We start from the raw sequence: 24352 nt of genomic DNA, 5'->3' as shown, positions 1-24352 counted from the left end.
ACATAATTTGTAAAGACAACGGATAATGATAACTCGATTACGCGTAGAGCTAAATGGCTAAATGATGCCGAGTAGAAAAGTTATATCCTTCTCAGGAAGTGAAAATTCATATCGTTTAGCTACAACGTGTTGCATTAGAAACCTAGGATATGTGAGGGAGAGAATTACGTGCAAAATGTTACATCTTCATGTACAAACTTTTAAATAAAATATAAATGTTTTCTCTAATTAACAATAACATGAATAAAGATTATGTAATATTTAAATCAAATTAAGTATACAAATTGATGACAGATATGGGACGTCGTAATCATTGTAGGCTTTGATTAAAGGCACATAGAATTAAAAAAGCTATTCCACAACACCATATCATACAAATGATCTATTTAAATGTGCCGTTGAACTTTTTTTTATTGTTAAGAACATTTATTACGAAACGTATTCAAATATTTAAATTGACAACCATTCAACTGTTACCATCAACAAATACCTTATAAAATGGCGAAAATAGATAGAAGTCGTATGACTATTTCAGCTAATATTATTCTGACCGTTTCCTTAATCACAAGGGTAAGTTATAAATTCTACTTACTATTATACTTTGTAGACTGTACTATTTTTTTTAATTCATTGCCATAAACCAAACCAAGTAAGGGAGAAAAAAAAACAAAAACAGGATATTTAATAATGATGTGTTTACTAACAGAATGTTTTTTTTTAGAAACTTGTACAAGTATACCTTATATTCCTTTAACATGTTTAAAAGAAGTTTAATGTATTTGATGAAGGTACATGTAGTTGTAAAAGCACGTGTGGTCACATATTTTTGGTCCACTTCATTTGGTCTCTGTTGATTTGAAGTATACCATGTACGACATCTTCTGACCTCTAAAATCATAGTGTGGTACCTAACACCTTCACTAAAATTGATTTGGCTCGTTTAATTTTCATAAAATTTTGAAAAAGTATTAACTTTGACCCTAGGACAAATATATAAAAATGTCCCCAAATTTGAACCAACCATTTGATTCGAAATATTACACTGGTTATATTGCAGTTTGACCAACATTAATTTTGATCACTAAGAAGCTTAATATTCCCTCAACAACATGACGTAATTGAAAAGTTAAGCTGATTTTACAGAGTTATCTCCCTGTAGTGTTAGGTACCACCTTAAGAACTTTCATTTGTTCATCTTATTTATTTTTCGGTTTATCATTGATATGATGTCTCCTGTCATCTCACTTGTTTTCAAAATGATGTGAATCTATGTTGTCTAATTTTGGATCTTTGTGCTGCTAACAATGAATCATGACGCTTATTTTTAACAGTATTCTATTTCAGAAATAATGCCTTGAATAAAATGAAAGACACTACAAGTCAATCTTGGCCCATATCTAACCTTTTTATCCATTTAATTGTTTTGATTCAACCTTAATATTATCTTTTTTTCAATATATGTGTGTAGTTGCTGTTTTCAATTAGAATAAACATACTATTTTGTTTGAAAAGGGAGAAGAGCAAAGAAGAAAATGACAAACAACAGGAAAAACAACAGTGTAAACACATTATGTTTAAGGTTAACAACCGATGATACCGCAGTTCAAAGATGTCGTAATAATACTAGCTAATATGATTGGGTTTATAATGTCCTGTTTCTCAAATTAAACATTTTGCGTAGATTGTGGCAAGTAAATAACACGAACAGGTTTTGTTGGAGGAAATCAGTCTACAGTATGCTTATAAAATTCTTTTACGATTCTTCAAACAAAACTTAAGTCTATATAACTTATTCATTTCAGAGACTGACCTTTGGTTTCATATTCATATCAATATACATCGAAGTTAAAGACGACATCTTAGATGAAGAAGTTATCAAAGTTGTTGACATAGAGGTTATAGCCGGCATGCCACTTGGATCAACCGTTAGATCAATTATATTTTCTCTCATAGGAGTATTTGTTTTAGAACTAATAACAGGCATTTTTGGAATGTGTGGAGCTTTGGGAAGGAAACAGCGATTGTTAGCTGTGGTGAGTAAAAAAAACATAATATACTCTACGACATGTGTTCTTTAGTACAGAATTGTGTCATCGGTAAACATATCACATCTTTTCAACTTTATTTGTTTTTATATTTCTACTATGGTTACCTTAAAACTATCATAAAATTAATTTCTAAACTCTTTTTCTAATTAGCACGAACTGCATATATTTGACTTGAGTTAAAGATCTTTAAAGATGCAAGTAAATGTATGACCATTAGAAGATACGAATAACGGGACTTATTCTAATCCAAAGAAATGCGGAGTAAAGCAACCAACAATCAATCAATCTAATCCAAAGTTTCAAAGCCGTTGCAAAAAGCGAAAAAAACATGTAGCCTGCAAAAAATGCATGTGTTGATATAATGCTAAGGTCAAACATTACATGGTTGTGCCTGGCCCAAGTCAGGAGCCTCTGTTTAATTTTAGTTTCTTGTGTAAACTTTGGAGTTAAATATGACATCACTTAACTAGTACACATGTTTGTTTAGGGGCCAGCTGAAGGACGCCTCCGGGTGCGGGCACTTTTCACTGCATTGAAGACCTAAGTATTTTATTTTTCATTGTTATTTAATGTAATATCAGTATTACAAATCTATTCTTAAATCAATCCTAATGATATTTTATTTTTAGGAAATATTTTTAGAAATTCGAATGTGACGTCACCTTGTGTGCTTTTGTAGAATTTCAAATGTGACGACACTTTGTGCGTTGAGGCTTAGGCTTACTCGGGTGTGTATTGTTTTGTGATGAATTAGGTTGTTTATGTAATGTATCCGTGTACATGTTTATTCTGTAGTAAGTCAACACTTCGGTTTTATCATGTATGTTTACTATATTAATTTCGATTTATGAGTTTGACTGTCCTTTTGGTATCTTTCGTCCCTCTTTTATATAGTCATTTTATGTAATCTACATTTTGCAAAAGTATTAATTATTTCAAACAATAAGGATGTTCTTATTCCAGGCAGAAAACCCTAACCCTATTGGGCACAGTTTTTTTTGAACTTTTGGTCCTTAGTGCTTTTCAACTTTGTACTTTTTTTAGCTTTCGTACTTTTTTCATCTGAGAGTCACTGGTTTGTCTTTGTGGACGAAACGCACGTCTGGCGTATTGAATTGTAAACCTGGTACCTTTTGTTAGCTATTATTTGCGTATTTCTCTGTTTTTTATGTTCTCCCATTTGTTTGTATTGTAGTCCTGTCATGTTATTTAGTCATCTTAATGTTATATTAAACATTTGTCGTCGCTTTGACACATTCCCCATTTCCTTTCTCAATTTCATCATTAAAGCGGGAGAATTGCCATGCCACAAAACCAGGTTCAACTCACCATTTGTTTTCTAAAAATGTCCTGTACCAAGTCAGGAAATTGGCCATTGTTACTTTATAGTTCGTTTCTGTGTGTGTTACATTTCAATGTTGTTTTTCTGCTGTGTTGTTGTTCTCTTATATTTGATGCGTTTCCCTTAGTTTTAGTTTGTAACCCAGATTTTTCTTTTCTCAATCGATTTATGAGTTTCGAACAGTGGTATACTACTGTTGCCTTTATCTATTGGTGACCTTCTGCTTTGTCTGTTCTATGGTCAGATTGTTGTCTCTTTGACACATTCCCAATTTAAATTCTCAATTTTATTACAACAGGCTTACATGCAAATTTGAAACAAAAGAAAGCTGCTTTATCGATATTAGACGACCCCCATTCCTTTTTATTCAGTTATAAGGTATTGGTGCTTTAAATATAGTACATGAAATAGATATTTCGATTTGTATATGCAAAAGTGTATTTGTATTTTTAGGCCGTCGTCTTGAGTTCCTTCCTGATTTGTGTATACATTATATATATAGTACTCCTGTCTGTAATTTATCACAAGGTAAGCTATGCATTTTGAAAAGTATTTTAAAAAGAAATAAGGCCGAAAGGCACCAGTTAGAATATTGAAAAAAGTAATATTTGCTTTTGCACACAGGAATATGAGTGCTTTTTGACACAACCAATAGTAAAAAAATAAGCAGAAACATATATAAGTTCAATCTAAATCACATAATTAAATAATGATAAATTACTTTTGATGACATGCACAGACATGTTCCTTAAGTTTTTTTGTCACTGATTTTAAGGTAACCCAAAGGCTCAAGGATTTTTTTTATCATCCTAGAATATTTCAATAAGGTTATCATCAATTTGATATGTATTTACATTTGTATTGTTTCCTTGCATATATCTAGTTCATTTACAAAAAAGACATATGCAACTAATTTCGATTTAAATAAAATTGATTTTTTAATCATTTTAATCAACAGAAAACGGACCTCTACTACACATTACTCAATTACACAACAGCATATCAGTATACTTTATATGGTTATCAACACATATCATACTGGAACCGTGTGAAAACATTTCCTGAGTTCATGCAAAAGGTAAGCAATTGGGATAATTAAACACCGCCATTGTGGTTGATAAAAAATACCTTCATTAAATTATCATACACTGAAAGGTGTTTTTTTTGTAAATAAACCGGAAAATTAAACAACATTTGCACCCACAAAAAAAAAAAAAAAAATAGTTGATTTTTGTATTACGAAAATCATGTTTTGCACAAATATCAATTATACCGAATAAGATTATTTGCTATCGAAATTTGGATTGACGTTGGAATACGTGGATGTTAGGTGTCACTTTTATACTATACAAAAAACACACTGTCAGTAATCTCGAGCACTCTGAGATATGTACTGGATATTTTTAATTGTTGTTGTTATGTATATAGGTTAGCAAAATACGGTCTGTCTCTTGAAGTGATCAGGTTGCTGAAATTTCTTCTCGACAAAGTATTTGTAGAATTTTGAGGTAGACTTTTTCAACAAATTGTTGGCATTCCTATGGGAACGAACTGTGTGCCTCTCCTTGCTGACCTCTTCTCTTTTACCATACCAATGTGAGTTCCTTGAGACACTTGTCAAAAACAACAGGATAAAAAAACTCAGATTATTTGTTTCACTTTCAGATATATTAATGATACGGATTCTTATGAATTCTAAAAAACTTCTGGATAATTTTAAATCTTTGTCTGTTTCTGAAAAAAATTTCTCCATCTGAAATAGTCATTTTTTTATTTGTCATACTGTGAACGACAAAATGTCTTCCTACGTCGCGTTTACATTTTCTGACGTCAAAGACGCGAAACATCTTTTTTAAAATTTGATAGATACTTTTTGTGCTTTTTTGTTAAATATTTGTTTATTTTGAGATTGTTACACATTGATGACTGCTGTGCCCATATTTGTACTATTTTTCCTACTTTGTCTGGTTTGTTCACACATTGTTGTACATATATCGGAATTTGATGCGACTGTCATACAAGTGAGAGGTTTAGCGCTTAATAACCAGGTTCAATCCACCATTTTCTACACTCAGAAATGCCTGTTCCAAGTCAGGAATATGACAGTGGATGTCCATTCGTTTGATGTGTTTCATCATTTGATTAGGGACTTTCCGTTTTAATTTTCCTCGGAGTTTAGTATTTTTGTAGTTCTATTTTTTTATGTGATTTGCGTTGTATCCATCTGATGAGTAAAGCCTTTTTAACTGATAAGTGTTAGGGGAAGGTTTGAGTGCTCACAACATGTTTAATCCCACCCCAATCATTATATATGACTTACAAATATGTTCTCCTATTTATTTGGATTGTAGTCCTGTAATGTTGTGTTGTCATTTTAATGTTATATTTAACATGGCCATTAAAGCGGGAGGTTTGGTATGCCACAAAACCAGGTTCAACCCACCATTTTTTCTTTTTTTTTCTTTAAAAAATGTCATGTACCAAAACAGGAATATGGTCATTGTTATATTATAGTTCGTTTCTCTGTGTGTCACATTTTAACGTTGTTTCTTTTGTGTCGTTTGTTTCCTCTTATATCTGAGTGTGAATTCACATTATTATAAGACGTGCCATGGCAATTTTCCATCCCAAATTCATGTATTTAGTTTTGATTTTATATTTGTTACTCTCATCGGATTTTGTCTAATGCTTAGTTCGTTTCTGTGTGTGTTACATTTTAATGTTGTGTCGTCATTTTCCTCTTATATTTAATGCGTTTCCCTCGGTTTTAGTTTGTTACTCGGATTTGTTTATTTCTATCGATTTATGAGTTTTGAACATCGGTATACTTCTGTTGCCTTTATTTACCAAGTCAGGAGATTATGTTCACTGCTTTTTACTAGCCAATGTCGGTCTTTTATGTATTTCGTAAATTGATTTGTTCTAAATAAGGCCTTTAGTTGTTAAATTGAATATTTTTGTATATCTTTTTAATGTCGGTGCCTGTCGTTTCAGACTATTTGGTTATGTTTTTTTCTCATTCTGGAAAGCAGTCCAGTTGTTTTTTAATTACTTACTACCAACTATTTGTGAATAGTTGTCTCATTTGAATTCATTTTAACAGTATGTGCTGAAAATCATCAATAATTTTAAATCAAATCAAATGTTACATCAAAATCCTTGATTTTGTAGCTTGGATGTCAAAATACCAACCCTGAAAGATATCACTGCTGGAGTTTATATGTACAGGAATTAGGCAGCTACTTGGAAATATATCTTGGAATAATTGTGACTTGTATTATATGTCAGGTATTTGCAAATTTCCTTTGTGGATTTTTTGTTAAAATTTTTTGTCGTCTTTTTGTTTTTTTTAACATTCACAGTTAGTTTTAAATTGTGAAATCACCCTCGGTATCACATACATTGTTGTGTCATGTGTACTATTGTTTGTTTGTATGTCTGTCCTTTTCATTTTTAGCCATGGCGTTTTCAGTTTATTTTTTATTGATGAGATTGATTCTGGTATCTTTCGTCCCTCTTTTCGTTGTATGTCTTCCTTTTTACATTTTCTTGTTAACCGCTTCATATTTTATTGTTAAACATTGTTTGGAATAGTTGTAATGTCGTGTTTCTTCTCAATAAAACATTCTCAAAACATCTCTTTTCCCATAGCTTAAGTATTGAACAAATTTGGACAAAAGTCTCTATAAACATGTAAATTTGAATTGTACTACAATTTTGAGCCTATTGATAAATCATAACGTCAGATATTTCGTTCAAAAAAATAACTTAAAACCTTTAGAAAGTTCCTACGTAGATACAAATATTTGTTTTGCAATCAACAGACAGAATGTCGCATTATATTTACTGTAACATGTGTAATGTTGATTATTGAACCGATTAGATTTTAAGAAATCCTATTTTAGTCCAACCTTTCTTTCAATTATAGATCTATTTGTAAGACTGTTTAAGGAATCCTTAGGCAAAGTCAAAATATCGTTCTTAACTTTTATGATATCCTTTTCATCATTATAATGGTTTTTACTCACCTATTTAGATTTTTTTTATGAAGTTTAAATAATATACTACCTATGAAATTGAAAGACAGGATATTAACGATGTAAGAAATGAACTTATTGTATTAGACATAAATAAACTAATGTTATATTACTTTTTCAGATATGTTCAATAGTTGCAGCTGAGTACATATTTCGTAAACTTGAATTTAAAGAAAAGAAAACCAGCATTTCAGAGAATAAGTATTTCTTAGTGCTGAGTTTGAAACATGGAATATTTCGAAGTTGGATTATCTCCATAAAGCAAAAGTGGAACAGGTGAAATTAAGCAATAGCCCGATTACTGTCAGTTTCTTATAATTGTTTTATTTGTAAAGATATACATGATGTTATCAAGAGTTCTTACTCTTTATTTCGCAAATAAGAGTGTAATACCTCAGTCATTTTTGTTTTTCTCAATCATGATATTGTTTTATTTTCTGGAAAATATTTACACACAAAAAAGTAGTTTTATTTCTTATTCATGAAAACAATAAACATGTTGAAATGTTGGAAAAATATTGTTACGTTTTCAGCTGACAATCATTGTACGAAATACGACTTTGAATATTTGTTTTTGTATATAGAAATAAGATGAAAATTAATTTCAGTTAAACGTTTATTATTATGTTAACTATCTCTCATTATAGGTCAAAAATCATATTTGCGTCGGTCATGCTAAAAATAAGCTCATTGGTAAGTAGTTGTAGTGATTGACATTATATATAATTATGTTAATAAGCAACAAACTACGTAACCACAATCTTCAACACTCATCATTGCTCATAGAATATTTATCATGTTACAAATGTGTTATGTAGTATTTTGAATTCATCTTTCTATGTGTTTAGAATTAAAACATTTGTAGTACAAACTGTATATTTTACTTGGCAAATATGTTAATTACATTTTTTTCCCTTTTTCTTGAGATAATTATCATGATTATTAAGACAGTAAAAATTTCAGATTATAATTGATTATTCAAAAATAACACATGAAAAGACAAAATTTAAACTGCAATACATGATAACAGAGATAAATCAAATGAAAAATTCCAGTTTAATAATATACTCAGTCAATTATATCACAACATAGTAAATTTGTTTTAGGTAGCAGGTCTTGGACTTCTTGTCCTCGGATTAACTTTAATAGGAGACGTATTTATTACTGATGGCTCGCTGAGACATATATTTTACAATATTCAGTTTTACCATTACTATTTCTATGATATACTGGTGGGTCTAGCTGCAGCATCGGTTGTTATTGGAATGTGTACTTTATTGGTGGCAGTTCTTGGTTTAGTTGGATCTTGGAGAAAATCGAAGCGTTTTCTAATTACGGTATATAACTTTGATAAACACATGAATATACCAACAAAAGACCGATAAATATTGTTTTAATTAAAGGGAATACATTTTCATATACCATTTACAAATATTTGAAAAATATATAAAATACTAAAAATCAAAAAAAGGTAATAGAAAATGTCAAGTATACAAACATAACATGGTTTGTTTATTATAACTTGAATTTTGATTTAAATAGAATCGATGAAAAAAAGTTAAAACAGTTCACAACCGCTTTTAAAAATGGTAACATTGTAATGCATAACACTTGTTCGGAATAAAATAAGGCATACAAAACAATCTGTACTTTTCGTTTGCGTTTCAGCGAGAGAAAAAAAGAAAAGGATAGATACACTAAACAGAATTACGTCTTTTGCACATGAACACGAGGTTATTCGTTCAATGTGTTTGATAGACTTAGTTTAATATTTTTATTTGCATCTGTCTTTAATCGAACGTGATGTTTTCGTACAAGTTTTAAAATGGTGTATGTCCTATTCTGATATAAGTTTAATGCTGGAGATCCACTCGCAAGGATTTATCTCCTTATACAACCATAATAATATAAATCCTCTGCATTTACGTAAAAATATATCTTTTCTTTCTTATACATTAATATTAGGATATTTACTTATTTGAAATAATCACAATAACACACTTTCAGAGCTCTGTTCTGTCCCTTGCTTTGCATATACCAAGACTTATTACAATTGTATTATGGATAGTTTTTATTGCAGAGGTGAGCATATTATTTCAAATTTAAACAATTTTCCTTCATTGTTCAGTAAAACAAAGTTTTAACTATCAATCGAAAACCAATCCCCCACACGGTAAACAAAAGAGTATTGAAAATTTTAATAGTCAAACCCTGCTTTTTTAGAACAAGATGTTGTTGAAATTCATAAAAAAATTGTAAAAAATAGAAAATCATTCTTTATTAATTGTATGCGTCCAAATCAGTAATGTTCATAGCAAAATATTTGAAAGCCAGAAGACATAAGAAACAAATCAATGGAAAAGAGTATGTCTCTAAAACGGCCAAATCGGTATATATCCAAAGAGAGTTGAAAACTGAGTTTCTTAATAACTTGTAAACAATTTAATGCACACTTTGAAAAGGGTATGTTATAAATAATATAAGTACCAACACACTAACTCTATATCTGATTGCACCCAAGTTAGATATTTAAACGACAAGCACTTTTAGCTATCAAAACACGACCAAAATGAACCTTTAAAGAATAGATATATATCTGTTTAAGGTCAGCTTTGACGAGGAATGATCATTTTTCACATCTGAATTCTTTTGTCCTATTTTGGTGTTTATCTCAACCTTCAAATGAAAAAAAATATCGACGAAACATTATTTTAATTTCACTTTTTGACATATCTCTTCTTTAACTTGAAACACAGACTGTTATGGGATGATCATTGGTCAAATTAACATAATTAAAATTCTTACGATATTGACAAGCGTTAAATCAATAGAAAAAAAACCAGTTCAAAATGACGAGTATATATCCTGTTTTCAAATGTCGTTCAAATCAAACTCAACTTTTATTTCTAGATCAACAATGGTATGAAATTTCAGTTATGGTTACAACAATTAGGTTATTTTTATGGAGGCAATGGAAATAGAATTACTGGACATTAGAACAACATGATAATGACTGTAAGACATACTTGCACATTATCATAATTAATCATACAAATATTTTTTAAAGTATCATACATTTCATGTGAAAGAAATGTTACTTTTGAAGGTACATAAATTTTAAGCAAAGTAAATAACAACACGCTGATAATTTGCAAAATAAAGAAAAGAAAAATGTTTAATTACATTATCATAATGGTATAAAAAGAAAGAAAGAAAAAAGAAACTCGAGCATAAAACATGAGCTGCTTCAAATAGAAATCGACCTTATGCAAGTGCACGTATAAATGTACAAGTAAAAGACTTGGTTGATTTTTGAACATTCAACTACGAAATAAAAGTTGAAATTTTGTCTGAGGTGTAGGGTTCTTGTATCTGCTCGATTTCTATGTCATGTTAAAGATACATTTAAAGGTTCTAAATATTAATAGAAAACTAAATCAAATACCTATTTGAACACATTTGGCGGGACGTGAAAATGAAATGATATATGTTGTTGAGTACCAAGAACGTTAAAGTAATCATAAGAGCATCATATTCATCCTATTTCCTACAAAATGTAAATGTCAAAAGAAACCGATAAAACTGTAGGTAGAAAAGGTTGATACTATTCTTAATTCTTATTGTTTTTGATGATTTCAGCTGCAGTGCTGTGGTGTCAACTATTATTCTGAAACACATACGACTCAGGGAATAAAGTTTTGTTGTAAAAACGCTCATCCCAGAATACTAGACAAGGAAGATCCTAATACAAATTCCTACTATGGGTTATTTGATTATTTTGGTGGATGTGGCGGGTACAAAACAGATGTAAGTTTCAAATGAATGTGACCTACCGAATTGGACTATTTACTGGATTTTTTTTATAACATAAGCAACACGACGGGTACCACGTGTGGAGCTGAATCTGCTTATCCTTCCGGAGCACTTGCTTTCACCCCTAGTTTCTGTTGGGGTTCAAAAGTATGAGTTGTACGTACCTTGACTTCAATCTTTCTTTCACATTAAGTTGTTTATTTCACATGTTCACCGAAACCTTTGTCTACTGTTTTAAACATTAACGCTCAACTCAAAAATATTGTATGTTTTTTTTTAAACTGGTTTGTTACAAGGTTTTCAACTGGAATACAATTAACAGCCCTTATCAGCACTTAGTACTGCATCTATGTTTTAATATTTGTTAGCTTCAACTTTAATAGCAAAGTGCAAATAAGTGATAATATTCAATACTAGTAAGCCTGTCAAACTAAAATGAAAACAGTTATATACTTCATTTATATGAGCATAAATATAAGACTTCTATCAAAACCATATTTATGAAACAGCTAACATCAAATCACAAAGTATATAGGTTGAATTGTCATTGATATGGTTATATATATAAATTAACTGATAACAAAAATTAGAATTTTTGAAATACTACGTTTTTTTTTTTACCTCAGACATAGATTACCTTTTGGCAAAACTTTTAGGAATTTTGGTCCTCAATGCTCTTCAACCTCGTACTTTATTTGGCCTTTTTAACGTTTTTTGATTCGAGCGTCACTGATGAGTCTTTTTTTAGACGAAACGCGCGTCTGGTGTTTATACTAAATTTAGTCTTGGTATCTATGATGAGTTTTCTCATATAATTCATATATATGAGCATAAATATAACAGATCATAAATATAAGACTTCTATCAAAACCATATTTATAAATAAAGGCAACAATAGCTATAGTATACCAATGTTCTAAAATCATAAAACAGCTAACAAAGTCTGTCGGTTTTAAAAAGAATGATTCAAAAATGAACCAGGAAAAAGGCATACTTATCAGCACTCTGGCTTGATCCAATGGATATACATTCAATACATTATAATACATTAATTTGCTAAAGACATTCACATCCGCTTACGTATTACACATGTCCCATAAGTAATTATGGATATATAGTACGACGTTTTATGTCTCAATATATATTATGTTCCAGCTTAAGAAGATTATGACTAATTAAACTATGCTCTATATTATCATTTTTTAGCAATTGCATAATGTCCCTGTGCATGTCACATACTTAACTATGTTGTATATTGAAATTGTACTATTACTACAAACACTATACAGCTTTAAATCATAGTATACCTTTATGTCTATACTTTGCATATTCCGTTTCATATGTATGTAGATACAAACAAGATTGTATTATCACGATAACCGTAAGCATGCATAACATACTAAATTGTTTCGACAACTGAGTATTTATCATAGGTGAAAACAAATGTCCGTTCTGAACTATCATCATATTGAACGTCAATTAACTTATTTCATATTTAATATTAACATATCGGAAACTTAGATTACAACGAAAATAAATATATAATTGTTGTGTGTTGTTGCCGAAGATTGAATATTTGAGCACAAATAGATATCAACAAATCTCACTTCTGAAATCTAGTGAGTGCGTCCATGCTATTTTGTAACCTAATTTTTGAACACATGTTAAGCTGACACTACATTTACTCGTAAAGATGATACCTGATTATGAATATTCAGCTTATCAAATAAAACGTGATACTCAACCCTTTTGGAGAGTTTACAGGTCAATGCCAAAGTTAAAAGTGGGCACTACCGTATTAATTAGATATACAATTTGTACATATATATTTGACCAAAGTCTATATAATGTACAGTTTATGAGATACTAAGGGTCTGGAAATACAAGTATCAGTAATCACTCATGTATACGAGTTAATAAAATCACACTGTGACTACAACTTCATCTAAAACTGTGCGATAATTCAACTTCATGATAAGTGAACGTTTTAAACATCTGAAATAGTTATCTTTCAGACATGTGCAGAAGTGATCTTGTTCAAGACTAAGATGTTTGTTGGATGGTTTCTTGCGATTGTGTTACTTCAAATTGTTTTAGAGGTACAAAGATTTAAAGTGTTATTAATTGTATTGACTATTTTGTTGTTTTCATCACAAACGATTTAAATGGATAAAATACATTTCAAAGTATGAAAACTAAATAAACAGAATTAACATAAAACTATATAAAAATGATTTTCCAAAACCAATCGAACAAGGATATTGCGTTTGTAAATTTATATATTTATACATAATGTATTTATAAAGTGACTGTTGTACCTTCACATATATATTGTTTTTGCTCTTACAGTTTTTTTTTCAATGCAGTTAGATATAATTTTTGTTTAATACTCAATACCTTTATATCTTCATTCTAGTAATGATACGTTTTAAACAATAATTATAGTTAACTAATTATTTTTGTCATGAATCTTTACTCAAGCGATTGGCAATCAATTGTTTTATAATATAAAAATTATTTCACCTCGAAAAAAAAACATGTCCTGTGCTTCAATCGTGTACATGTAATGAATAATTTTACGAAGTCTATATATATTTTTATTTGTCTTAGGTTATTGGAATCCTGTTTGCTAACAAGGAATATTCAGACATTATGACAACAAAATCAACCGACAAATCAACAGGAGCAGAAATGTATACAAAGTCTGTAATATTCAGAACAGTTTTCAGAGGAATAAAATCATTCTTTTTAAGTAACTGGAAAAGGTACTTGTAAATGAACAAATATATAAACTTTCTTTGGTTGTGATGAGGACGTAATATATATGCACGCTGTGTTTTCAGCATTGCATCACCATGACTGCTGATCTGATGGTAAAAATCTGTTTACAAGTCGTCACTGGTTCAGTCGTACGTCTTATAATATAATAACTTCGTCAAGTGGTCTAGCGCGTCGGGCACAATGCAAGGCGATTTGGGGCCACACTATCTCAGTAGCATGAATTCGAAATTTCCGGCCAGGGAATTTACTGATCTAATATGGTTGGGCTGTTATGTAGACAAATCATTATATATACATTATATCTGTTTATGCGAGATGACGTATGAAGCGTATTATTCATCTATTTGACTTAGGATTCTACGATCAGATAACTGACAAAATGTCCAAATTGAGACAAGGAAAGTTTATCTATACATTTTCCAGACAATAGAAAAGAATATAAATAAGAAGATATGGTATGAGTGCAGATAAGACAACTCTCCATCCAAGTCACAATATATATAAAGTAAACAATTATAGGTCAAAGATAAAACAGCAAGCTCAAAAAAGATCTCCAAATGACAAGTGTTAAACACTTAAATCATGAAAACCAACGGTCATATATAAAAATAGAAACGCGAAATACCTCTTACCAGCCACAAAAAAAAAAAAAAAATGGAAACAGATATTTCAATTCTCAATTTTATGAATTTACGATTTATCTTTATAATAGAATGCAACACCCTAGTATAACATCGATATGCTTTAAACACAACGTATTCATAACGTTGTACTGTTCTTATATTATAGATCTAAGATAACCTTTGGTTGCTTTATATGTCTAGGAATTATTTGTGTAAGTATATTGTATTTAATCATGCTGTGTGATCATTATACTTCCTTTTGATTTTTGGCTCAATGAAACACATTATTCATTCACACATCTTTTTAAGGAAGAGCAGAGAGTAGTAACATATACAGCATATAAGGCAAAGGCACGGTACTTGTCTATCCCAAATTCATATATTTGGTTTTAATGTTATATATATGTTATATTTGTTATTCTCGTGGGATTTTGTCTGATGCTCGGTCCGTTTCTATGCGTGTTACATTTTAGTGTTATGTCGTTGTTCTCCTCTTATATTTAATGCGTTTCCCTCGGTTCTTGTTTGTTACCCCGATTTTGTATTTTGTCCATGGATTTATGAGTTTTGAACAGCGGTATACTACTGTTGCCTTTATTTGACAATAAATGACAGTATACGTAACCAAATTTTACCAACAAATAAATCATTGTATAGTTTTGTAGGATTGACAAGAAAACTGCAAGATAATTAAGTCGGTTGTTTAACGTCTCCTTTAATAATGCATCTTCTCCTCCTTAAACACCAAATAACATTAGGATCCTGCTAAAATACAAGGTTTAAATTCTCGTATCGACACTGATAGTACCGAAATAAATTAGAGTTACATAAAAGTAAAATAACTACAATGTGTATTTTTTGCCAATTTAGATTTTGCTCGCGGTTGAGCCTTTGTGTGTAGGAGTTGAATCCCAAATGTAATTGTTTGTTATCATGTCCTAGTTTTATAACGAGGATATCACTGCCATGCTGTAGTTTTTAATTGACAACATATTTGATGAATTGGAGCTTTGGTCTTCCGACAGTCTATTTGAAATCCAATGGGTACCTATTGCGCTCCTCTACTTGCAGATTTGCCTATATTATCCTATGAAGCAGAATTTATCAAAGGGCTTGTACAGAAAGGAGAAAAAGTAATTAGACCAGTCTTTTTATTTCACCTTTCGGTATATTAATGATGTACTGTCTCTTAATAATAGTAATTACAGTGATCACTTACATTTAATATATCCAAGTAAACTTGAAGAAAAAGATACTACCGACACAGATAAATCTGCTTCATATCTAGACCTTTTTCTCGAAATGACTACTGATAGTAGGTTGAATACCAAAATTTTTGACTAACGCGATAACTTTTATTTACCTATAGTTAACTTTCCATTTCTATGTAGCAACATCCCTGCGGCACCAGCATATGGAGTATATGTGTCTCATAAGATACGTTACTGTAGCTCAAAGTACGTTGATTGTGTTGACAATTTTTCAAAAGTTGCTAAAAAAATTGAAGTCATCACTTAAGAACTTTTACGGTTGCCATCATGAGCTGATTGGCCATTATGACATAAGTGAGTCAGAAATCATATCTGATATTCTTCCTCAGTCATAATAACCTTCCATCATTACCGAACTGAACAAAGAAATAACACAACGGGTGCCGTATATGGTGCAGGAAATGCTCACGCTTCCGGTGCACCTGATTTCACTCCCGGTTTTTAATGAAGTTCGTGTTGTTTCTTAATTAATATTTATAACTTTTGATTTACATGTCCTTTGGTTTTGTGAGTCTTTGTTTACTCTTTGGGTTTAATTGTTATTGCCTTGAAGAAACCGAAATTATACTCGCAAACAGAAAATTTCGAGGCAATATATATATAAGTACGTCTGAGTCAGTGACAACTCTACAACAGATGTATCCATCGGATCGCCATCAATGATGGTGATACATGGCTGTGTACATAATGTATTTACAACTCGTCTAAAACATCAACCCAACAATGTTAGATCTGTAAATTTGCTTTCGCAAATTTTTGGTTCTTCCCTCGCCGGGATTCGAACCCCTGCTACTGTGATATCGTGACACCAAATCGCCTGCACTGCAGCCGTCCTGCTAGACCATACGACCACCTGGGCTCTACAATAATAGAGCTTTCGCTGGCCGTGTGTTACCATATATATATATATATAACCAACAATTTGCGAAAGCAAATTTACAGATCTAACATTGTTGGGTTGATGTTTAGACGAGTATATATATATATATACGTCGGAAGGATATAAATTTGACGAATACAAATGTTCCTGATATTTAAAAAAATAGCATACATAGTTTGTTATATGGGGTATTTCTCAAACACCCTATTTTCCAAATACATTTTTGTTTGTTTGTAGTCGCTTACAAATATACTTGGCAGTATTTAACGAATTGTATATTTTCACAGATGTGCAACATAGTGCTACTCTGTCTAGCCATCAACATAAAATACGACAAAGTTTTTGGAAACTCGGATATAGAAGACATATTCTCAAGACTAAACGTTACCGACCATACCTTCTCAAGAGCCATCAACATATTTTCCATTGTGACTGTCACCTTTTCGTCAGTTTCTATAGCAGTTGTTATAATATCCATCATTTTTATGATTTCACCAAAATGGAAATCCGTTCTGCATTTTATGGTGAGAATTCATTACGATCTTTCATTTATAATTGCAATGCAATAAAATGTCACCATGTTATCGTCTCAGAGGCTGCATCTATGGACTTTATAAACGAACGTTTATCTATCATATGTGAACATTACAGAACAAATGAACTATAACTTTTAGAGAAAGCTGCTTGTGTTCCTTAATTTTCTGACGATTTGTGTTATCGGCTGGATACTAAATCAAACAAAGACAAGTAAATATTAGCACTTATATAAACATTTGCTCAAACCATAAAACATATACACAAAACTATGGTTGTGCTCATGCAGGTCTTTTGTGTGATATAATTAAATTTAGCGATCTCTTCATCTACCGTTTTGAAACGACACGTCTTTTAATCTCGGCTTGACAAAACCATGATATTTCCGGTGTCAACAACGGCGTCAACAATGTTTAAGTGTGTTGCTGATAAACAACTAGTTGTTTGTCAATGATATTTTGTATGCAGCTTTATAAGTATTAACACATATATTTACAATGGCGGTGTTTTGGCCCTTCCGCCTTAATGATGGTTTTATTGACTTTGAAATTAGTTATCAAAGGTACCAGGATTATAATTTAATACGTCAGACGCGCGTTTGGTCTACATACGACTCATTAGTGACGCTCAGATCAAAATAAATATAAAGCTAAACAAGTACAAAGTTGAAGAGCATTAAGGACCCGACATTCCAAAAAGTTGTGCCAAATACGACTAAGGTAATCTATTCCTGAAACATTGTCTTACCTAGTTAATAACATTTATTATGGAAATTATTTATATTGAACTTTTAAATTTCGCCTCCTCATTTTTGGTCTATTGAATCTAAATGTTTTGCAGGCTGCTGGATTATTGTGTTTTGTGTTAGTTGCGAATATAGTACAAACTGGATTGTGGGGTAAATTCTTTGCGGGAGTAAGTTCATTAATTATATTAATCATATATTGAAAAAAAAGGAAAATCAGAAAAATACTGAACTCAGAAGAAAATCAAACAAATCGGAAAGTCCCGAATCACATGGCAAAATTAAATGACATAACACATAAAAAACGAATGGACAAAAACTGTCATATTCCTGACTTGGTAGAGGCAATTCTAAATGATACATGTTTATACACATTTATTTTACTTCATGTTCATTATCATGATTATGTTATCGTAACAAAGCAAATACAATTCGACAAACAATCGGTTTAAATATAATATAATCATGTCAAAACGACTATTTTCCAACTCATTTATGTTTACTCTAATTTTTGTTATTATTAAACTTAACATTCCCATTTAATATGACATGAGGGGTTTCACCGTTCTACGTGAGAATGAAAGACTATTACATGAATGTCACCGATATTTCATAATAACTTTTTATACAATTAATATTTTTTTCTTGATAAAGTAAAGACTTCATCCAGAAAATAAATGGAACAAACCCACAAATAGTGTAAAACTGTGGTTAATAAAATGGACATTCACAGAACAACCAAACGTGCAACTATGATGATCTTCGTTTAAAGAGGGAATACAGATTTTGGTTTCAATCTTTCGTCCCTCTGTCATTACAATTTTATAATGTTTGGAATTTGATGTCACCCTGATTTGCCAATTAACACTTTACGACATTTAAACCTTTTCCAAAAGTGATTGCAGATATATATAACACAGCATATATATCTGTTAATTCTGAAAGCGTTTTATATGCTCTTCATTTTTTAACATTCTTGACGTGTTTCATTTTTGAAATTCCAAAGTCAAATGTCACGTTTACATATGGCAGTAAACATTTGTGCAAAGTTTTAAAGAGTTTTGACCATTTTAAAGTTTTGATAGCAAAATGTGCGTTCTCATGAATTTCAAAATCATATGAAACATGTATAGGTATATAAACCACAACTTCATTGTAAAAACAATTATTGATCAAATATTTGTGCATACTAATAGTTATCAAAGGTACCAGAATTATAATTTAGACGCGCGTTTCGTCTACATAAGACTCATCAGTGACGGTCATATCAACATATTTATATACCAAACAAGTGCAAAGTCGAAGAGCATTGAGGATCCAAAATTCCAAGAAGTTGTGCCAAATACGGCTAAGGTAATTTATGCCTGGGATAAGAAAATCCTTAGTTTTTCGAAAAATTTAACGTTTTGTAAACAGGACATTTATAAAAAATGACCATATTATTGATATCTATGTCAACACCGAAATGTTGGCTACTTGGCTGGTGATACCCTCGGGGGACGAAACGTCCACCAGCAGTGGCATCGACCAAGTGGTGCAAATAGTTATCAAAGGTACCAGGATTATAGTTTAGTACGCCAGACGCACGTTTCGTCTACATAAAACTCATAAGTGACGCTCATATCAACATATTTATAAAGCCAAACAAGTACAAAGTTGAAGAGCATTGAGGATCCAAAATTCCAAGAAGTTGTGCTAAATATGGATAAGGTAATCTATGCCTGAGATAAGAAAATCCTTAGTTTTTCGAAAAATTTAAAGTTATTCACCAAAGACTTAACTCTTTTACTTTTCCATAGAAACAGCGGCCATACAATTCTGAGCAACAGACTGGAAAAAGTGTTAAAACACATTTATGATTATATTAATGTAAAAGATAATCGTACACTAGCAATGTGGCACCAGCGTTTATGTTGATAACAAAGCAAAAAAACCTCCAAGAATACAACTAAAAATCAACGAATTAAAAAAAAAATAGTCTTCAAATCACATTACAAAAATCTGACAGAGCCCCATACACAACCCTCACCAAAAACCAGGGGTGCTCTTTTTCAATTATGTATATAATTAAACTAAGCAGACAATGATTCATAATAAGCTAATTTGCTTAAAGTTATTTTCTACTGACTATAATACTTAAATTTGCTTGAAGGTTTCTCCAGATTTGGAAAATGAACTAAGAGCACAATTTGAGAGTGATAATGGTGGTTATCACTTCTCTCACCACTCAGCAACATATGCTTGGCCATTATCGCTCGCATGGAACACGCTGTTTGTGCAGGTACGACTTGCAGAAATATTTTTTTTTATGAACGAAAATGCAAAAAAAAAAAACACATTTTAGATTATAATTTATTTTTTCTATTTCCCAACTTGATTGATCGCTTTCTAAATTTTGTCCTAGTTTATGATTTTTTCATAGCCTTCATATGAAACACTACAAAGGAAGTTGTAGATACATGTCAAAAACCGCAGTCATTCACAGTGAAGGGACATACATAAGGCAAGTTTACTTACCTCATTTTGTGAGAAGCTTTCAAAAGTTTCTAGTTACATATATATGCAAGCCTACGTACTTCTTCAAATTTATTGCAAACACCAAATTTGACTCTAAAAGGGTTTAGAAATGTACGGAAATATGAAATTTAATAAAGGAATTTTCAATGATTTGCTTCTTGAACATTGAACTTGTAGGCAGAATGTTGCGGAGTAGGCTCAATGAAAACCACGTCATTTGCCTATACCCACTGGTACTTATCTGGAAGAAGATCGAGTAATCGAATACCAGTACAGTGTTGTAAATCTCAGACAGATGTCTTCCCTTATGCGGACAGATATGATAGTAATTGCACAGATTCTTTACTAGACGGGTACTTTCACTCACAGGTTAGTACGTTACAATTATAAAAATTAAATAAATAAATTATTAAAATTTTTCTTAGGATGCATCCTTAAATATTCAATTGGAATGTCTTTATATCATATTTGTTAGTTGCACTTTCAAAATATACAAAAAAGTAAAATCACAAAAATACTGAACTCAGAGGAAAGCTGATAATCAATGGCAAAATCAATTGACAAAATACTAAAAAAAACCGAATGGACAAGAAATGTCATATTCCTGACTTGGTATATTCATTTTCATTGTAGACAAGGTGGATTAAACCTGGTTTTATAGCGCTAAACCTCTCACTTTGTTGACAGTCTCAAATTATCAAAGTTATCAAATCCGTTATATTTAAAATGATAATCAATATACAAAAATGAGTAAATATTCCCATCAAAGACACCACATGAACATGATGTGTTTCCTTGGTTTTCTGTTAATTTATTGTTTATTAAATCATTTGAAACAATTAGGGTTTATATCCGGAGTTGAGATTGCTTTTGCAGTATGTTGTGGATTTTTAGGTTCTCGTATTTGATTTAACGTTAATACTGTTTAAATCTGAGTATTGGTAATTTTAAGCCAAATGAGGTTAATATATTTGTTTAGTTTTTTACACGAAGTATTGTAATACACATATATTAATATAATAATATTGTGATAACATGGATAAAGTGTACGCGAAATTTGTTTTGTAGTCGTGTGATGATGCAGTTGAAAAACGAGTAGAGACGTATAGCATGATCTTCTTTGTATTCATGGCTATAAACATTTCAACCGAGGTATGTATTGTTATGTGAAAAAAACGACATTGAATTAAATCGAAAATAGTAATGTTTTATAATTTATGTAATAACGGAGTTAAAAGGTGATAATTTAACTCAACGACTGACTCCTTGAAAAGTATTATAGTCACGATCATTTTTCACCAGTTTATCTTTTTCAAATGTTAGTATACCAAGTCATAGTCGTAAAGGATTAAACATATACATAATCAAGTCTGTTAAATTCGGACATTTCTGATGCATTATTATTTAATATAAAAAAAGGAGTGGTAGGACTGCCAATGAGACAAGAGACCAATATGACACAGGGATTAACAATGAAGTCCTGAACATTCTATATTAAGACTCTTATCTGTTAAAGTTGACCTATGCAAAACAGCAATATATGAGTTTCCAACACGCAAATACTTCAAAAATTATCTCAAAAAGAATAATTTAATTGTATTCAGACTTTTCAGATATTGTTCAGATCAAGATGACAGTTTGAGACTATAATATGCATTAAGTCAGAAAATACAACCGGATAAAATGATGAAATTGCAATGCACTTCTTAAACTCATATATACTAGTATACATAGATATCCATTTAGAGGTGCATTTGACAATACTGTTGAATTGAGGAAAATTCAGTTACTTATGCTAGGTAAACATGCTTTAAAATATGTACCGCATCATCCTGCGAAAAATCTTGTTATTGTGTACCAAGGGAACAATTCCCGTGTGTCGTACATTATGGCATGCATACATGTATTCGTCTTTTGACATTTTGTATTGTACAGCTGCTGTCACGTACAATGCACATTTCAGAATATTCAGGTATTCTATCTTAAGTAAGTCACATTTTGATTATGAGGATTTTTGTTTTAGAATTAACAAGTTGATTTAAAACATGTTTTATGAATGCATTGTGTACCAATTTTTCTGATGCATAAACAAGTTTTTTAAAATAAATGTTTACCTCAGTGTCTCAATTTTAAAATATAAGAACCCTGATTTTCAGATGAGCTGCGTGATTATGATTGTATACAATGGTTTGAGATTAAAGAAAGATTCCAAAAAAGTACACTTGGATGTTAAAGCTGTTGACAACACAAAGGAAATAAAAATCGAAATAGAGAAACATATATTGGAACCATCCATGGAGAATGAAGCTCTTAAATCTAGAAAAAAGAAAAAGAAAAAGAGTAAATCAGGCAAAATATCACAGACAAACAAGTCGAAGACAAGAGAATCAATTGAATTTCAAAAGAAACAAAATACAATTATCCAGGAACAATCTGTAAATACAATTGAGTTACAACCTATTAAATCGAAGGAAATGGAAGACAATGAGAAAGTCATTGGCGACAGTAAACAAGTTAACAAAATATCCGGTACAATTGATGGTGAGGAAGTAGATACATTTGCTGAATATAATAGCACAGAGTCGGATACACATATGAAAGATGCTACTGAAACAACAGATTTGTAAAAAGTTATAAAAGAGCTTGCTGCTTATTTATATTTTGTTATATAGATATAGGAAGATGTGTTGTTATATGTCTTGTTTTATAATATGTTCCTTTATAATTAATGTTGATAAATAAGCTTCAAGGTTGTATACCACTGAGAAGACCAAATTTCTTAAAAATAAATCTTTTTTTAACCTGATAATTTGGTTAATATGACTTAAACAATGATAGGTGAAGAAAGAAATAATATAGTGGTGCACAATGTTTTTGCTAGGGCCCTTTGAAAGTTCCCAATTTAGATATTCTTCCCATTTTTTATAGTGTTTTACCAACTTTTAGGCTAATATCGAGAAAAAAAATCAATAAAAAACCATTCTTAATTCCTATTCAGTATAATTCTACACAAGACTTTCTCGGAAAGTATTTTTTTTGCATTGTTGATAAATGAGAGGCGATAGATACATGTACCAAATCTACATTAAACTAATAAGCATATAATAAACCACACAAAAATTACGAAAAAAGACACACGACAACTGTTACAAAACACAATATTTAAAAATTACACATGTTAAACACTTGCCATAATGCTCAACTAAGTACAAACCAAGACATAAGTCTCATCCTTTACGTCACTTTCGGGAATCAGAGGAATGGATTCCGGTTACGACAGATGAGACATATCTGACAACATCTCTGCCATAAAAATAGATAGTCTACAAATGGGAAGCTGACATCATCTTTCTTGTCGTTAAGTTTCTCCTCCTGTGGCTCCTGCTGTCAATTTTAAGTTTTAAGTCTTGATATGAGACACACCAAACTTCGATGGTTTAAATAAAGTCAATATAGTCACCAAGCTTCGGATTTATCACAGTGAGTGTATTATCTATATAGCAGATAGTGCCAAGTTAAAAGATAATGCAAGCTTTATTTTCAAAAACAACTATACAAACTAAAAGAATAGTACCGATCTAATATAAAACATTACAAAATATGTACCTCATAGATCATAGATCATAAATATAAAAAAAAGATGTGGTATGGTGCCAACGCGGAAACTATCCCTTACAAGTCACTATTTGTAAAAGTAAACCATTATCGGTCAAATAACGGTCTTATACATGAAGCCTTATCGCACATCAAAACTGCAAGCT

At 31.0% G+C, this 24352-nt stretch overlaps 2 protein-coding genes and 1 long non-coding RNA gene across 3 annotated transcripts in view; 2 read left to right on the top strand and 1 right to left on the bottom strand.

The window, feature by feature from the left end:
- LOC139482701 (uncharacterized) overlaps positions 1-24352 on the bottom strand; it is a 931021-nt gene that overhangs the window by 351175 nt on the left and 555494 nt on the right. The window lies entirely within an intron of this gene.
- On the top strand, positions 478-11206 carry LOC139482693 (uncharacterized). The gene is made up of 11 exons (XM_071266765.1): positions 478-570; positions 1803-2033; positions 3844-3918; positions 4349-4468; positions 6562-6678; positions 7549-7703; positions 8075-8120; positions 8534-8764; positions 9435-9509; positions 10338-10442; positions 11067-11206. The coding sequence occupies exons 1-10, from the start codon at positions 499-501 to the stop codon at positions 10422-10424; spliced, it is 1209 nt and encodes a 402-aa protein (XP_071122866.1). The 5' UTR covers positions 478-498; the 3' UTR covers positions 10425-10442; positions 11067-11206.
- On the top strand, positions 10431-23582 carry LOC139482533 (uncharacterized). Its single transcript, XM_071266446.1, has 11 exons — positions 10431-10442; positions 11067-11234; positions 13256-13339; positions 13851-14005; positions 14811-14856; positions 17083-17319; positions 18170-18244; positions 20227-20355; positions 20769-20960; positions 21660-21743; positions 22748-23582. The coding sequence occupies exons 1-11, from the start codon at positions 10431-10433 to the stop codon at positions 23216-23218; spliced, it is 1653 nt and encodes a 550-aa protein (XP_071122547.1). The 3' UTR covers positions 23219-23582.

The sequence above is a fragment of the Mytilus edulis genome, chromosome 7 (assembly GCF_963676685.1).
Source record: "Mytilus edulis chromosome 7, xbMytEdul2.2, whole genome shotgun sequence".
Classification (NCBI taxonomy): domain Eukaryota; kingdom Metazoa; phylum Mollusca; class Bivalvia; order Mytilida; family Mytilidae; genus Mytilus; species Mytilus edulis.
Note: the sequence above shows the minus strand (reverse complement) of the source record. Positions and strands in the feature narration are given on the sequence as shown.

What these genes read in the sequence shown, in the direction of transcription:
- LOC139482693 (XM_071266765.1), top strand. Translation starts at nt 499, where the DNA reads ATGGCGAAAATAGATAGAAGTCGTATGACTATTTCAGCTAATATTATT. An exon ending in TGCTAAAAATAAGCTCATTG is followed by an intron (nt 8,121 to 8,533) that starts GTAAGTAGTTGT and finishes AATTTGTTTTAG; the next exon opens with GTAGCAGGTCTTGGACTTCT. An exon ending in CGAAGCGTTTTCTAATTACG is followed by an intron (nt 8,765 to 9,434) that starts GTATATAACTTT and finishes ACACACTTTCAG; the next exon opens with AGCTCTGTTCTGTCCCTTGC.
- LOC139482533 (XM_071266446.1), top strand. An exon ending in GGGGTAAATTCTTTGCGGGA is followed by an intron (nt 18,245 to 20,226) that starts GTAAGTTCATTA and finishes ATTTGCTTGAAG; the next exon opens with GTTTCTCCAGATTTGGAAAA. An exon ending in GGAACACGCTGTTTGTGCAG is followed by an intron (nt 20,356 to 20,768) that starts GTACGACTTGCA and finishes TTGAACTTGTAG; the next exon opens with GCAGAATGTTGCGGAGTAGG.